The sequence below is a fragment of the Mustela nigripes genome, chromosome 18, assembly GCF_022355385.1.
Source record: "Mustela nigripes isolate SB6536 chromosome 18, MUSNIG.SB6536, whole genome shotgun sequence".
In the NCBI taxonomy this organism is placed as follows: domain Eukaryota; kingdom Metazoa; phylum Chordata; class Mammalia; order Carnivora; family Mustelidae; genus Mustela; species Mustela nigripes.
The window spans coordinates 25,347,931-25,364,512 of NC_081574.1; the positions used below are offsets into that span (position 1 = coordinate 25,347,931).

Below are 16,582 nucleotides of genomic sequence, written 5' to 3' on the forward strand. Positions count from 1 at the left end.
GCCTCTCTGTCTACTTGTGATCTCTGTCTGTCAAATAAATAAAATCTTTAAAAAAAAAAAAAAAGAGAGGACTGATCCCAATGTTGGACTAGATGAGGTAAAGGTGACCTCTTCCTCTTACCTAGAAGGATTAGCTTCCTTTGAAAGAGAAAAAAAAACAAAAAAACAAAAACCTGATAGGTTGGGTTTAGATAAGCCCTGATCTGCAAGGGAAAGGCAACAGTCCTATCATAGCAGTCTCAAGGAATGTTTATTCTTAAATAATGCCTCAAGGAAATAGCTGGACATGAACTTCTGGACCTCTTGGGAGTTGTGGGGAGCAGGCCAATGAGTGCTAAGCCATTGCTGCTGGTAGAACCACCTTGGAAAAGAAACCAGAGAACAGCTAGCCCTTCCTGAAGAATAAACACAAGGTGGCTGACCAAGAGGCACATCTCCACTACTTTCTGAAATGGGATGAGGGCGCTCTCATGCAGCAGAATGAGCCCAGAAGTAACAACTTAATATCTTGTTTGGCACCAGCCATATTTGTCCTCCTTAGAAGCTGAGCATATGATACCTTGGGATCTGTGGTGAGGGGACCCATGGCTAACAAATGTGATAGGACTAAGCATGAAATAAGCTACAAGGACCATGACCCAATCATTTTGTTCTCTGACAACGTAGAAAAAAAATTTATTTTTTTTAAGATTTTATTTATTTGACAGACGGAGATCACAAGTAGACAGAGAAGCAGGCAGAGAGGAGGAAGCAGGCTCCCCGCTGAGCAGAGATCCCGATTCGGGGCTTGATCCCAAGACCCTGGGATAATGACCAGAGCCGAAGGCAGAGAGGCCTTAACCCACTGAGCCACCCAGGCACCCAGAAAAAAAAATTTTAATCAAGAGCATGCCTATGTAAAAAGTTAACACTTTAAGTGATCTGTGCTCTTTATAATGTTGCTCTTGGCCTATTAAAGAATCTTGTGATAAACTGTAATGCAAACCTGAAGCATATTCTCTTGTAACAGGCAATGTGCCTGAATAATGCTTAATAAAGGTAATGAAGTATCCTGAAATTTGGCATCACAATCTTGTGACTCAAAACCTAGATCTGTAATCTTCTGTTACTGAGTACTTTGGGTCAATTACTTAACCTCTAAATCATCAGCTTTATCAGCTGTAAAATGTATTCTGACACCACCTGTCTCACAGGACTGTGTGATATGAAAACTTTCTTAGCACACTACATAACACAACTACTAGAATTATTTTAAGTTAAAATATTTAATCTTCTAGAATTGGTAATTTACTAGTTGCTTAAAATCTAAGATAGGCTTTAAGAGACTACTGTAGTAGACAGGAGAATTTTGCTTGATGTTTTATCTTTTGATGTGACGATTATGTCAAAATGAAATCTTATTAACTATGAAGCTTGGATCATGAGAATAAATGACAGAGTAACTGATAAAATCTTCACAAGTTGGGGGCATCAAGGCTTAGGAAAAAAGGATTGGGTAGAAAAAAATATGAGTAGAAAAGGAGACTGTTCCAGCTGAGGAAGAAAGGGGCAAGCAAAAATGAGCGCAGTCTCTCTGAAGGGGCCTGGGGGATCTGGGTTTAGCAGAGGAGTTAAGTGTTGAGATAAAGGAAAAAGATGTACTTAAAATTCCATGGGGTGGAGCCAGGTTCTGGAAAATCAGATTACATAGATAGATAGCAAGTGTGGAATTTCTCATTGTCTTGCTTGCAGTTAAAAAAAAAAAAATCACTGTAGTTTGATTAGCAGGGGATTGACGGATGTAGTGAAAAATGTTCAGAGGCAGAATTGTGAAACTTGGGAAGTTGTGCGTGTTTTCTCTACACTGAGGCCAAGGATGAACTATGGGATTATCCCTGGACTTCCCATGTGTGACACATTCCTCAAGCTGTTATTTCTACTCTTGATTTTTCTACCCACAACTAATGCCATGATCACTTCAGTGAACGTTGAAAACTTAACAGTGAACTCAGGTATTATTCTCTGATGATTTAAGATTAAGTTGTATGGCCTAGTTCTGAGGGAGCCTTCCCCACCCCGAGGGCCTCAAGAGCCAGGCATCTCAGGACCTCACAGTCCCATAGGTGGGCGGCCTCAGCACTGGGCGCGAGGGGGCTGGCGAAGGGGGGTGCTGCGTTCAGTCCCACCGCGTTTCTGCTGCCTCTGGACTCCAGTGTTCACGGTTAGTGGTCAGGCTCTAGCCCCTGCTGTTTGTGTAACTGGGGTCGCCGGATACCTCTACTCAGTGTGGTTGCTTCATGTGGATTAATTTATGGAAGCGTAAATCTATGTGTGTTCTGAGTATTTCGATGATAATGTTACTGGAACAGAAAATTCTTAATCCAGAAGGTAGTATTTATAATGCATCATCATTTCCTTATAGTGAAGTGCTTCAAGTTAACACTTGTTTAGATTTTTTTTACACTACAGCATTTATGCAGTGGTTTACAGAATTCATGGAATTATTTTTACCAGTCCAGGAATTAATTAAAACTTCGAATTAAAAAAAAAATGGTATGGCTAAGGAGAAAACACAGTGAAATTCTGGGGTAAGGGCTTGTAGAAGGATTTCTTCCTTTGAATGAATGAATGAATGAATGAACAAATTAATTAATTTAAAAGGACATATATTTATTATATATACTATATATATAGTATATATATAGTTAAAACTTTAATTAATAAATTACACACAAAAAATTAAGGGGGTACTTTGTAGTAGGCATTGTTTAAAACCTTGGAGATAGAACAAAATAGTGACCCACCCGAAGAGATTAAACCAAGATCACTGGCTATACTGCACCTTTTAGAAGCTCATTAAAATATAAAAAGACTCCATACAGCTCTTTCAAATCCGAGGGGGGTGGAGCCCAGAAGTCTGATTCCATAAACTCAAATGATTCTAATGCTTGCTGAAATTTGATAACCACTATCCTAGATTTATTATATGGATAGAATTTGAAACATCACAGGTTTGCCACCTGAGGATGGGAGTGGAAGACCAGGGAGCAGCTGAACAGATAAAGGCTCTTCGGTTACCGATCTTCTCTTTGGCTTTTTCCCTGAAGGGAAATACCAGGATTACAAAGGTGAGCTTTCTCGGAAGACCATTTCCGTAGTCATGGTTTTCTTTAAATATCTAGACTTGATCTGAATGTTTGTGGAAGATTTAATGTATATTATGGAATGTAACCATATAAAAAAATGAGAAAGCCAAGTCAGAGAAAAAAAATGAAATTAAGAAAAATGAAATAAGTGTTGGTAAGTTTAGCACATAGTCAACGTTCTAGGAAGACACACTATTCTCCAACTTTCCTTTCTCTTGTTTTCTGTAAAAATATCTAATCTCTCTTTTCACTGTCCTCTTATTTCCTTTTAACTTTGTGCTGACTTAAAACATTTCTTCAAAATATATATATATATATTGAGCATCTAGTATGTCAGGTGCAGATACATCTAAGAAACTCTAGTTTCTTGTGGATCGAGAGTGGCCAACAAATATATTCATTCATACTTTATATTAGATACAAAGAAAATGAGAGGAGTGAATGTTGGGAGAGTATTTTCAAAAGGGCCTCTTTGAAGGGACATTTGAACTGAGAACTGAAGGTAAGAAAAAAGGAACTAGAATTACAAAAATATGAGAGAAAATCATTGCCAAGCTGAAGAGCACAGATGGATTTATCATCATAACTGGAATGGACAATGGTTCGGTAAAGCTAGAGGTGAGATTATATGCAGGCAGGAAGACCACGGAGAACTTGGTTAGCCATTTGGATTATATCCTAAGTGTACTGGAAGGTTGTTAGAAACCTTGATTTAGGTTTAAAATAGTACTCTGGTCGAACTGAGGATTTGGAGGTGTGAGTAGGGGCAGGGCTGAACATAAACTAGTTGAGATGTTGTAAATGAACGAATTTTAGGGTGAGCTGGGGAATCCTGGATAGTGTTTTAGATTTGCTAATTTGGGGGACGCCTGGGTGGCTCAGTTGGTTAAGCGGCTGCCTTTGGCTCAGGTCATGATCCTAGCGTCCTGGGGTCGAGTCCCACATCAGGCTCCTTGCTCGGCAAGGGAGCCTGCTTCTCCCTCTGCCTCTGCCTACCACTCTGTCTGTCTGTGCTAGCATGCTCAATTTCTCTCTCTCTCTCTCTCTCTGACAAATAAATAAATAAAATATAAAAAAAATAGAATTGCTAATTTGGGGTGCTTATTAGACCTTCAATTGCAAATGAGTTGGGAGTATTGTATGGAGGTAGAAGATTAAATTGGATAGTGGTACTTAAGTTTTTGGATATGTAATTATTTGGGGAGACACTGAAACTAGAATAAGGGATTAGAATTGATCCATGAAGCACCCCAAAACTTAGAGGCTCTAGAGGATATGAGCTCAAAAAAGATTGCTGAGAAGCAGACCAGTAAAGTAGGAGGGATATCAGATCTATGATCTTGATAGCAAAAGAAAGAAAACATTCCAAGGGGATGGTCTTGGTCAACTTTGTTAACTGCTGCTGAGAAATCAAGTAAGATAAAGCCAGGAATGGTTGCTGGATTGTGAATGTGTTCAGTTGGCAACTGATCAGTCTTTTCAGTTGAGTGATCTGGGCCATGTTCAGGGAAGCAAAACAAAGGAAACTACAAGGAGGTTCAAGAATCCAAGCAGCAAAACAGAAATTGGAGCAAATTCAAAATGGATGGCAAGGAGAGAGAAAATATTTGCAATTTGTGTATTAACAAGTGTATGCTCTTTTCACTGTATAAATAGCTCTTAAAATGAAGGAAAGACGACCACAAAAATCAAGTAAAAGAAAACGGGTAAAAGTCTAAAACATAGAGTTCACAGAAAAATAAATGAAATAGCCCTTTAGCATAGGAAAATAAAATGTAGGGGCTCCTGGGTGGGATTGGCAGTTAAGCAGACAACACTTGATTTTGTCTCAGGTCAAGACCTCAGGTGCGCACGGAGATCAAGCCCCATGTTGGAAGCACGCAGTCCGCTTGACATTCTCTCTCCTCCTTCCTCTGCCCCTTCCCCCTGCTGCTCACACTCATGCACACTCTCTCTCTAAAATAAATCTTCTATAAAGTGTAAGCTGAAAATAATATAAAGCCAAGTGGGCAAAAAATTTGACACCCTTACTCATGTTGCTTGGAATGCAAAATTGTACAACCTTATGATTGGAATCCAGCAAAATGTACCAAAATTATGGGTATATTTTTACCAGGAATCCCATTTCTAAGGAATATGCCTTCTCTGAACTTTGGCCTCACGACTGCTCTGCACTCAAATTACTAATGAAGAGCCCAAAAAGCATTTTGTGTGTCGTATCTGTAGTCCCTGTATTACAAGTGAAAACTTAGTTTTAAAAAAAGTATCAACTTACTAAAAGTAATCCTAACATTTTTATGAGGAATCCTCTGAGCAGTTACAGGAAAGAGGGGCATGGTTTTACAATTTTGCAAATCTCTTTAATTTCTGGTTCATTCAATAGCTAGTACCTATTACATCTGCTCCAGCATTCCATCTATTACAGTGCTATTTTACTTGAAATGTATAAAGAACATCTGTCCTCATACAAGTACATTGTTGGAAAAGGAGAGCACATTCTAATAGCTTTTTTTCAGATAATTGTGACTTTTCTTCCTGAAATCACCAGTAATGTTTTCTGTTACATTAAAATATTGGTCTGTCTTACACTTTGCATCCACATTTTACCCTTGCATAATCTCATAATATCACGTATTGGTCTTTCAGAAAATATTGGTTCACTGAGTTTTCAGACTTTCCACATGTTGATGTATTTCAATATACAATATCCAAGTCACATTTGTTAATATCACCACCAATTTTGTCAGAAAAGAAGCTGTCAAAGTCTTGAGGAGCTGTTAGGCTTACAATAGTGGATACAAGTTTTCCAAAGCCAGAGTTTTGTCATTGACAACTAAGACACTCAGTTGGTTTCCTTGAAATGACAGGGTCACTCTGTTAGTGTTTGAGAAAATATCTTCCAATTTGCTACATCTGAATAACCACATTTGTCTCATTTCTTCTTTCAACAAAAAAAATGTGCTGTGAAAAAGTGTGGCTAGTATAGCTTGTAACTTAGTTATAGAAAGTGTTTTTCTTGAAACAACCACTGTATTCCTATATGCAGCATAAGTGCTTTATACATAATTTTCATTTTGTCACCCAGAATAGTAATTAAATCCTGTACTCAAAAGTTGAATTAAGAAATTAAGAATACTCAAGTAAAAAAAAAAATTAACTGGGAGTATGCAACTATGTAGAAATTGAAAAATACAGTACAGGGGTGCCTTCGTGGCTCAGTCAGCTAAGCATCTGCCGTCAGCTTAGGTAAGGATCCTGGGTTGTGGGATCAATGCGTTGTATTGCTTCCTGCTCAGCGGGGAGTCTGCTTCTCCATATGCCCCTCCCCCCAACTCATGATTGTGTGCTGGCTCGCTCTCTGAAATAAAAAAAAATTTTTTTCAAAAAGGAAAACACAATACATGACAACAGTTGGTGCTACTTTCTTGATTAATGGAAAGATGGCAACAGTTTTATCTGTGATTAGTGCACATGTCAACATGGTAAAAAGGCAAATCAGGTCTTGAGAACCACACTTTGAAAACGGCTGCTTATTCTAACAAATAACGAAGTTATCTCATATATACAGTTAATCAACTTCGGAATTATAAAAATGTTTTGCAGATCTTAAACATAATGAAAGGGCAGGAGGTTAGTTAATCACCAGGTTTCAGTGGTAGTGAGAGCATGGGGGGGCAGGGAGGGGAGAAGGAAGTAAATCCACAGATTAGGGGGTTTTTAGGTCTGTCAGGTTGATTTGTTTCAAGGGACATTGTCCAAAGAGGTGGTTAATGAGATGAAATGGGAACAAATGTAAATAGGATAGAGGAATTTTTTTTTCAAAGAAATCAATACTTTGTACTATGGTGTACCCACCATAACAATGGCTGGAGATGGAGTTAGAAAGGAATTAAGGCAAGGCAATTAATCAATGGGGAAAAGTTTCCCAAATTAAGCGGTTAACCCCTTTTGAAATAATAAAATGTTTCTAGAAAAGACATAGAATTGTTGCTCGAGGGAATCAGAATTGTCTGGAAATGGGGATGCTGGAGATAACGCCTTGTTCTGTTTCCTGAATTCAAAAAAAATCCCTTTAGTATTTTTGTAAAGTTGTTATTTTGGGGGTTGCCTTTATATTTTCTTAACCGGTGTCTTTATTGGCCAGCTCTCAGGCGACACATGTGTTGGGCTTTGCACACGACACCTGAGGTGCCTCGCTCTCAGGCGCATGCGGACTTAGAAAATGGGAGCCCCTTAAAGTTGGCACCCACGTGCCGCTCCCTCTTAAGGAGGCACTGGAAGCAGCCAGCGCATTATGGTTTGCGCAATTCCTGGGAGAGGGAGCGCTTCCTTAAATGCCTAAAGCCAGGCTTTTGCCTCTAGTCCCGGATGTTCTCCAATGCTTATTAATGCGCCTTGCTTTTCCGTAAGTACCTTTTTTTTTTTTTTTTTTACCTTTTGCTGCCTTTTTTTGTTTTTTGTTTTTTTAAACACCTTACAGGACAACGATGTGAGAACACGTATAACTAATTCTCAGCCAATAGCTGTAAATCCTCAGAAAACCCGAGAGCCCCTCCAGTCTGAGGACTTGGTGTAACTCCTGGGGTCTTTCTCCCCAGGCGTGTGGCGGAGGAAGACCTGCTGGTTTGAGGCGCCCCGAAGGCGCGGCCCTGCTCTGAGGCTCGGTCGTGGGTTGCACAGGGACCGTGAGGTCGGCAGCTGTGAGTGCCCCGCTTCACCGTGACACTCTTCGGTTCCGAGCGCAGGGGAATATTCCGCGGGAGGAGCCGTCGCCCAGGACACCTGCAGGGATGTCCGAGAAGCTCCGCTCCCAGTTACAGCATCAAATCCCAGAAGATGCCTACTGTGGGGAACACCAACAGCCACTGCAGCTGTTCTGTGATGACGACCAAATGCTGCTTTGTGGCCAGTGCTTCCACCCCGAGGGGCACGAGAGTCACGTGGTGTTCGGAGTCCAAGAGGCTGCTGGCCGCTACAGGGTGAGCCTCCTGCAGATCCCAGAACACTCAGGCACTGGCTGCCTCCTCTTACTAACTTATTTGGAGGACAGATTCCCTGACCCCCCAAGACCATTCCCTCAGGCTCTGCTTATCAAAGAGTACTAGATAAGTACCGTACCTAGACAAACTTCGAGACTAAGCCAACATGGGGCTATTGGCCTTTTCCATAGTCTCCGATTAATAAGCTAACTGTTGTAAAGCAATTACTTGAGCTAGAATCCTGTGATCTGTTTCTCTGCAGGAGTTATTCCAGGAGATATTGAACACATTGAAGGAGAAACTTGAAGTAGCTAAAAGCATATTGGCTGATGAGCAAGAAAGAATGGTGATGATTCAGGTCAGTGCTTATCTCCAGCCTGAGCAGGCAATTACCTATAATGTTGGATCGCGAAAAGCATAAAGTCAGAAGATAAATAACAAAGCGGGGAAAATATTTGAAATCCATAGGTATGAAAAGTGTTAATTTCTTTACGAATAAAGGGTTCTTAAAAGTCAATAAGCAAAAGGCTAGAAATTCAATGAAAAAATGATTGAAGGAGTTTTCACAGAACAGAAAATGCAACCATCTTTTGAGCATTTAAAAAGATCCTGAACTTTGTATATGATAAGAGAGGTACAGATTAACTCTTGAATTTGTGAAACATCATTTGCGAGCCTTATTGACAGGCAAAGAAGATTGATAACACAGTTTATACCAAGCCAGGGGAGAATGAATATCTCCTCTACTGTTGGTAGCCATATAAATCCTGAAACGATTTAAAAAGGCAGTTTGAGGGGTGCCTGGGTGTCTCAGTGGGTTAAAGCCTCTGCTTTCGGCTCAGGTCATGATCTCAGGGTCCTGGGATTGAGCCCCGCGTGGGGCTCTTTGCTCAGCGGGGAGCCTGCTTCCTCCTCTCTCTCTGCCTGCCTGTCTGCCTACTTGTGATCTCTGTCTGTCAAATAAATAAATAAAATCTTAAAACAAACAAAAAAATAAATAAATAAAAAGGCAGTTTGAGAATTACGTCTGAAATGAGGGCTTATCCTCTGTTATGCCCACATTTCACTTCTGAATTCACATCTTTTCTTCGTATTTAACTGTGTTCTGTGCCAAGTATCCCAGATTCTGGGTCTTCTTCCTTTCAGTTTTTAAAGAGAATAAATGGCCAGTTGAGGATGGTAGAGGAGGAGAATTGACTGGCTCTCCAAGAATTTTTCAACTGATCCCCATACATTCAACAGATATTGGGGCCCTGCTTTTGGGAGAGACTATACTAGGTGCTGGGGATTTAGCAGCAAGAGAGGAGGGGAAAAAAGTCAGCCCTTCTGCAACTGAAGGAAGGTGAACAAAGCAAGTAAAATGAATGTTAAGTGGTAAATGCTATGCAGTCTTAAAAAAAAAAAAAAAAGGAAAGCATAATGGGGTGTACTTTGAAATAAAGTGACCTTGTTCAGAAAGTGGCGTTTGAAAAAACTCAAGCTGGTGAGGAACTGAGTTACGCAGTCTTTTTTTTTTTTTTTTTTTTAAAGATTTTATTTATTTATTTGACAGAGAAATCACAAGTAGACAGAGAGGCAGGCAGAGAGAGAGAGAGGGAAGCAGGCTCCCTGCTGAGCAGAGAGCCCCATGCGGGACTCCATCCCAGGACCCTGAGATCATGACCTGAGCCAAAGGCAGCGGCTTAACCCACTGAGCCACCCAGGCGCCCCCTGAGTTACGCAGTCTTGGGAAGAACCTGGTATGTACTCATTTGGGGTTGGGAAGGCAGTGGAAACTGGTAGGTGAGGTCAGAAGATAAGGGGGCCAAATCATACAGGGCTGCTGACTTTGAATGAAATAGGGAAACATGGAAAGTTTTGAACAGGGGTAGCTTGATTGAATTCCAGTTTTCACAGAAGCACTCTGGCTGCTGAGGTTAAGACTAGACTGTAGGAAGGTGAGAGCAGTGGTGGGGACACCCACCGGGGGACTGTTAAGGTCATGAGCCGTGGTCAGATTCTGGATAAATCTCAATTCCATGAAGTCTCATGAGATGAAATATAATTAAGCTGTCTACTCCCAATGTACATCTCTAGCTCAGTCTTCCAGGTGATAGACTTTCATGTTCATCTTCCTACTGAGCATCACTCTTTGGATGTCTGAGTGACTATTTAGAATCAGGATGTCAAAACCTGAGCTGCTGATACAGTCCCCACCTCGATCTATCTCTTTCTTGTTTCCCTTTTTCTGTTGCAGTTGCTTTCTCTAAAAACCTTGGGAGTCACCCTTTCATTCCTGTTTCCTCATTGATCCTATCCAAAGCTTTTGCAAAAGCCATTTGCCCCACCTTTCAGTTTTCCTGTCTCCTCTTTGTCATGTTGATCTTAAGATTTCTCAGTTTTCTAAGTCAATTAACATTTTTTTTTTTTAAGATTTTATTTATTTATTTGACAGAGAGAAATCACAAGTAGATGGAGAAGCAGGCAGAGAGAGAGAGAGGGAAGCAGGCTCCCCGCTGAGCAGAGAGCCCGATGCGGGACTCGATCCCAGGACCCTGAGATCATGACCTGAGCCGAAGGCAGCGGCTTAACCCACTGAGCCACCCAGGCGCCCCTCAATTAACATTTTTTTACCTGCATTTCACGTTTAAAGATTATGGTGATGTGTTCGTTGATCTTGGCTCAAAACTTCCTTTGTCCTTTGTATATATGCCTTGTATTTCTTTCCCTGTACTTCAGATTTTCTTGTCTTTATGTCAGAGTTGGGTCTGGAAATTGACCATAAATATTTATCCTGGTGTTTAACTTGAAGTCTGTCATACCTTTATCTGTCTTGAAGGGAGAAGAACAGGATTTTAAAGACATGATTGAGTCTGAATATAGGATAAGGTTCCAGTTGATGGTTGAAGAGAAGACGAATTTCCAGAGGCTTCAAGAGGGTGTGTCCAACTCCAACACCAGGGAAGAAGGTCTGAATCAACTGATAGAGTTCGCCACAGAGCTGAAGGAGAAATCCCAGGAAACGCTACAGGTGAGAGGTGGAAAACTGCATGCTCACAGTGTGTTTGGGAACTGAGAGAAGGGAGAGCCGCGCATTATGCCAATTCTAAAAATGAGACATCCAGTGACAACCATGAACGTATTAAAAGAATATATATATATATTCACCCAGCAGTTCTGTTTCTGATCATTCTCTTATAATACATTTACATGCCTATAAAAAGATAATAGGGAATGCTGTAAATATTCCAGTATAAAGCCATGGTTTACAGGTAGTCTTTGAAGGCAGATTGATGAGGATCCTATCTGGCTTCTGCTATTTACTAATCTGTAAGTGGCTAATTTAACCTGTACACATTGTTCAACCTGTGACTCCATTTCCTTCACTATTAAAATGGGGATAATGCCCCTACTTTATAATACTACTGTGAGGATTGAGTGTGATAATCTACATAAAGCTCTTTTTTTTTTTTTTTTTTTTACATAAAGCTCTTTAAACAGTGTTTGTACATATTATGCAGTCAGTAACTATTAGGCATTATTATTAACACTGTAATGTTTATGATAGCAGGAGATTAAATACAACCTATATCCATCAATACAGGACTCTCAAAATAAGTTGTATTATATACTTACAGTGGGATGCTCTTCAGCATTTAGAAAAGATAACACAGCTTTATGTGTACAGATTAGGAATGCTCTCCAAGAACATATTATTTTTTAAGAAAAAAAGCTGTGGGGTGCCTGCATGGCTCAGTGGGTTAAAGCCTCTGCCTTCGGCTCAGGTCATGATCTCAGAGTCCTGGGATGGAGTCCCGCATTGGGCTCTCTGCTCCGCGGGGAGCCTGCTTCCTTCTCTCTCTCTGCCTGCCTCTCTGCCTACTTACGATCTCTGTCTGTCAAATAAATAAATAAATAATCTTTAAAGAAAAAAAAAACAAAAAACCTGTGACATCAGCAGTAGGGTATAATATGCATCATTTATGTTAAGGAAAAAAAAACAGCATCTTTGCAAGGATTAAAAAAATCAGTGGCTTGTTTATTTCTTATTAATTGATTAAATTATTAGAATCAAATCTTAATGAAAGAAATGGAAACTTTCTGAACAAAATAGCAAAATAATATGATTGGTTTTACGGTCGGGTTGTTTTCTGAATAAGTGGACTACATGCACACCTTCCACATCAATATAAATACATCGTGTCAAAGAATCAAGTTTCAATTGAGATGTCTTCCTTAACACAAAGGGGTATTGGGCCTTATCTAATTATATGTATTTCTGAAATGGCAGTCAGTAAATTGGGTTTAAGGGATGGTTAAATTAGTGAATAAAAGAAGTTAACCACTTGTTAAATAGTAACAAGGAGATGCTTCTGCAGAGACTGAGCGATTTGGGGAAAGAGAACATGAATAAGCTGAAGGAGAGTGAAGTCAGGCTTTCTGAACATATCTGCAGCCTCCAAAGGATCATTGCAGAGCTAGAGAAGAAGTGTGGGGAATACAACTTAGCGTTCCTCCAGGTAAGATTCCAGAAATGATCGTCATTACAGTATTTGAGAAGGGAGAGGTGGACAGTACTCACTAGGGGTCAGTTGTAGAATATTCGATGGTTTTCAAACGTGCATGAGGGTGGTATAGGCTATTTTTCAGTCACCAGAAACATTATGAGTTGTCTAAAATCCTGGCCTAGTGAAAGCTACTTCATGATGCAAATTCTCACCTTGAAGCTATCAATAATTAGTTTGAATTGAGAGGTCCCTCGGTAGGGTAAATAATTGATTAGTCCAACTATGACATCAATAGAGTAGAATATTCTGCAACCAGAAAAAAAAAAAATGAAACAATTCCATAGTGGTAAAAGTTATTTTCAGGACATTTAGTTAAAGTGAAAACATGTAGAACTGCCTTTTGTTTGGTTTTAGTGGATATGTATCTATGTATAGACATATGGTCATTAACATTCACAGACTGCCTTTGGCAAAATAAACACAAAGAACACAAACTTTGAGCGGTAACCTTGGAAAAACAAGGGTGAGATTTATTTGTATAATATTGCATATTTTAAACCTTGTACCATGCGTTACCTTTCAACAAGTTAATTATTGTCTTTTTAAGACTCTGTCCACATCCTTCTGCCACCAGGCTTACGTTTGCAAAGTGGGTGCTCTTATTTGGGAAGCCCCTGCACTTAAACTATTAGGTTCTATTCTAGGGCCAAACCTACTTCAGGACGGGTAAGGTAGGGGTGACTCCGTTAAGCTCAGCTTCTGACCTAGCTCCATCCACTGTCCTCAGTTCATTAGCATGTTCCTTCACCGCAGTGTATGAAAAGAAAGTAAATGGGCAGAGTTCGAGTGATGACTGTTCAGGATAAGATAGCTGAGGTAAGATATGGAAAATATGGCCTTTGAGAAATGCAAATCAAACCCACAGCTGTTAGGTAGATCCTCTCAGCTGTTGTTAGAATGGCTATCATCAGTAAGAGATGATGTGTGCTGGTGAAGATGTGGCAAAAAGGGAGGGAAAACAATATGGAGGTTTTTTTAATTTTCAAAAAATTAAAAATTGATTTACTGTATGATCCAGCAATTCCACTTCTGGGCATATACTTAGAGGTAATGAAAACAGGATTTCCAAGGGACACACACACTCCCGTGTTTAGAAATAACCCAAATGCCCATTAACAGATGAATGAATGAAAAAAATGTAGTACCTTTATATAATGGGATTATATTGCATTTATGTAATGTAGTACATTTGTATAATGGAATATCAGGAGAAAGTATCTGTGCCAAGTAACCGGAAAATATCCTTCCATCTGGACAACATGGATAGACCTTGAGCACATGATGCCTTTAAGCAACATAAGGGAGAAAGACAACTATTGCATGATGTCACTTATATGTGGAATCTAAAGAAATTTAAATGTGTTTAAAAAAACAAGTAAAATGTTGGTTATTGGGGAAGTGGGGTAGGGGTAGAGGGACATTGATAAGAGTGATGGTGTTTCAAGGTACAAACTTGTAATGAATAATAATAAACCATAGAGATCTAATTCATGGTATAATGAATATGTAAAACAATACAGTGATATAATTGTATGATGTCATAAATATTGCTTTATTGGCAATCATTACATTATACAAGGGTATCAAAATAACACATTATACACCTTAAGCTTACTGTTACATGTTAAATTTATTTAATAAAAGAAAAAAAGATACCCAGAATAAATATAAATCTTGCCAAGACATCATCTGATTGAGCAGGTTCCAGATGCCATATAAAATAACTATAACAGTACCCAAAGAAGACAAAAACAGGAACATTTCCCTTGGGAATGTAACAATAATTTCAAGCATTTTTCTGACTTTTACTAATCAGTGTTTAAATCTGATCTCTGAGATTTAGCACCACAAAGCTGGGGAAATTACATACAAATCAAGTTTCATCATTAGAACATAATTTTCAGGGGCACAGCTCAGAAGAGGCATGGCTCAAATACCAGAAGTGTGGCTCAGATAGTAACCTTATCTCTTTTTCACCCTGTAGAATGCGAAATATTCTGTGGAAAGGTAAGTTTTCATTTTGGAAAGGAATGGAAGCATTGGGGTGGGATCCAGGGTCTGAAACGTGAGCACACGAGAGTAGAGATACTGGGGTAAGTAAGGATCATGAGGTCATGTAATGACATCCATTCTCTGATTGGTGGGGGCCTTGGGTCTGCACAGATAGCTGAGATTGTCCTTTCTTTAATAGGAGCGAATCAATACTGCTTGAGTGTCTGGAGCCCGCCCATATCACAGACCTGAATCTGTGCCAAGTAACCGGAATGAGCAGGATGCTCAACACTCTCCAAAGTAAGTTGACACACATCCGTGATAACAGGGCACTTGATTTTTATATCTGAGAAGTCAAGTGAACATCCTACCATAAATAAAAGTCGATTCTGGAGAGCTTAAGGATTTAAAATGACTGGAGAGTTTAATACACTATATACATTGAATAACTATTTAGAAAATAATTTTATGATCTTATGTTGAAAGTCTCTCTTTTGCATATCTTTTCCCACTTTTCCAAGCCTGAAACAGGATTGCAAGCAGAGTCTGATAGGGGAAAAAAAAATTAAACTTCTAGGGAAAAAATGTTGGGGTGCCTGGATGGCTCAGTCAGATAAGCATCTTGATTTTGACTCAGGTCATCATCTCAGGATCCTGAGTATGAGCTCTGCTTGAGATTCTCTCCCTCCCTCACCCTTTGTCCCCTCAGGCTCCTACTTTCTCTCTCTTTCTCTTTTTGTGTCTCAAATAAGTCTTTAAAAAAAGAAAGAAAAAATGTCAAGAAGTATAATGAAAGATTTATTATCTCCTACCCCATAGTTCTGCCTTTTCTGGAATGTCCCGTCGGTGGATCCATGTAGTGTGTGGCCTTTTGTGTCTGGCTTTTTTCACTTAGTGTAAAGCATTTGAGGCACATACTGGTTTGTTGTGTATCAGTAGTTGATTCCTTTTTGTTGTTGTGGGATACTCCATTTTATGAAGATAACCACCATTTATTCTCTTGAAATTCCAAGGCCATTTGAGTTGTTTCCAAATCTATGCTATAAATAGTTGCTTACGGAGTTTTACGTGGCCGTGACTTCATTTCTCTTCATTGTGTATCTAGGAAAGGGATTGTAAAATTTGTTTTCCAAACTTACTGTGTCATTTTGCATTCCCGCTGGTGATGTATGAGATTCAGTTATTCCACATCCTCACTAGCATTTCGTATTGCCATTTTTTTTTTACTTATTTAAGGCAGACCTGGGATCCCTGAGTGGCTCATTGGGTTAAGCATCTGTCTTAGACTTGGGCCATGATCTCCAGAGTCTTGGGATTGAGCCCCACATCAGACTCCCTCATCAGGGGGGAGTCTTCTTATCCTTCTCCCTCTCCCCCTGCTCATGTTTTCTCTCTCTCAAGTTAAAAAAAGAACAAACAAAAAACTTAAAAGAAAATTATATTTTAAAAAGTAACTTACTTAAAAAAATAAATAAAGCAGACCTAGTAGCTACGTAGTTGTATTTCACTTTAAATTTAATTTGTGTTTCTGAAATAACTAGTGATTTTGAGCATATTTTCATATGTTTATTTGCACTTGATTGTATCTCTTTGAAGTATATATATATATATATATATATATTACTATTTTTTAAAATTGTGTTGTGTATTATTGAGTGCTGTGATTTCTTTATATATTATCCCGATTACCAGTCCTTTGTCAGATGTTTTGAAAATATTTCTCTCACTCTGTGATTTATATTTTCTTTTTTATTGTTTTAATCCTCATATTGTCATCAGGCAGTGTTATATTAGTTTCAGGTGTACAGTATAGTGATTCAGCAGTTCTCTTCATTACTCAGTGCTTATCATAAGTGTACTCTTAATCCCCTTCACCTGTTGCACCCATCCCCCACCACCTTCCCTCTGGAAGCCATCAGTTTGTTCTGTGTAATTAACA

At 39.3% G+C, this 16,582-nt stretch overlaps 1 protein-coding gene across 4 annotated transcripts in view; it reads left to right on the forward strand.

Moving 5' to 3' along the window:
* Positions 1-3,029: 3,029 nt before the first annotated feature.
* Positions 3,030-16,582, forward strand: part of TRIML2 (tripartite motif family like 2) — a 50,804-nt gene continuing 37,251 nt past the window's right edge. For all 4 annotated transcript variants that reach the window (XR_009401065.1, XM_059384093.1, XM_059384092.1 and 1 more), the window contains exons 1-7: positions 3,030-3,107; positions 7,724-8,104; positions 8,367-8,462; positions 10,923-11,114; positions 12,463-12,603; positions 14,636-14,658; positions 14,843-14,943. Coding sequence is in view for 3 of the 4 variants with exons in the window: in XM_059384093.1 (XP_059240076.1) it covers positions 7,916-8,104; positions 8,367-8,462; positions 10,923-11,114; positions 12,463-12,603; positions 14,636-14,658; positions 14,843-14,943 (742 nt within the window). In the remaining variant the exon portion in view is untranslated. The remainder of the gene's footprint in view (positions 3,108-7,723; positions 8,105-8,366; positions 8,463-10,922; positions 11,115-12,462; positions 12,604-14,635; positions 14,659-14,842; positions 14,944-16,582) is intronic.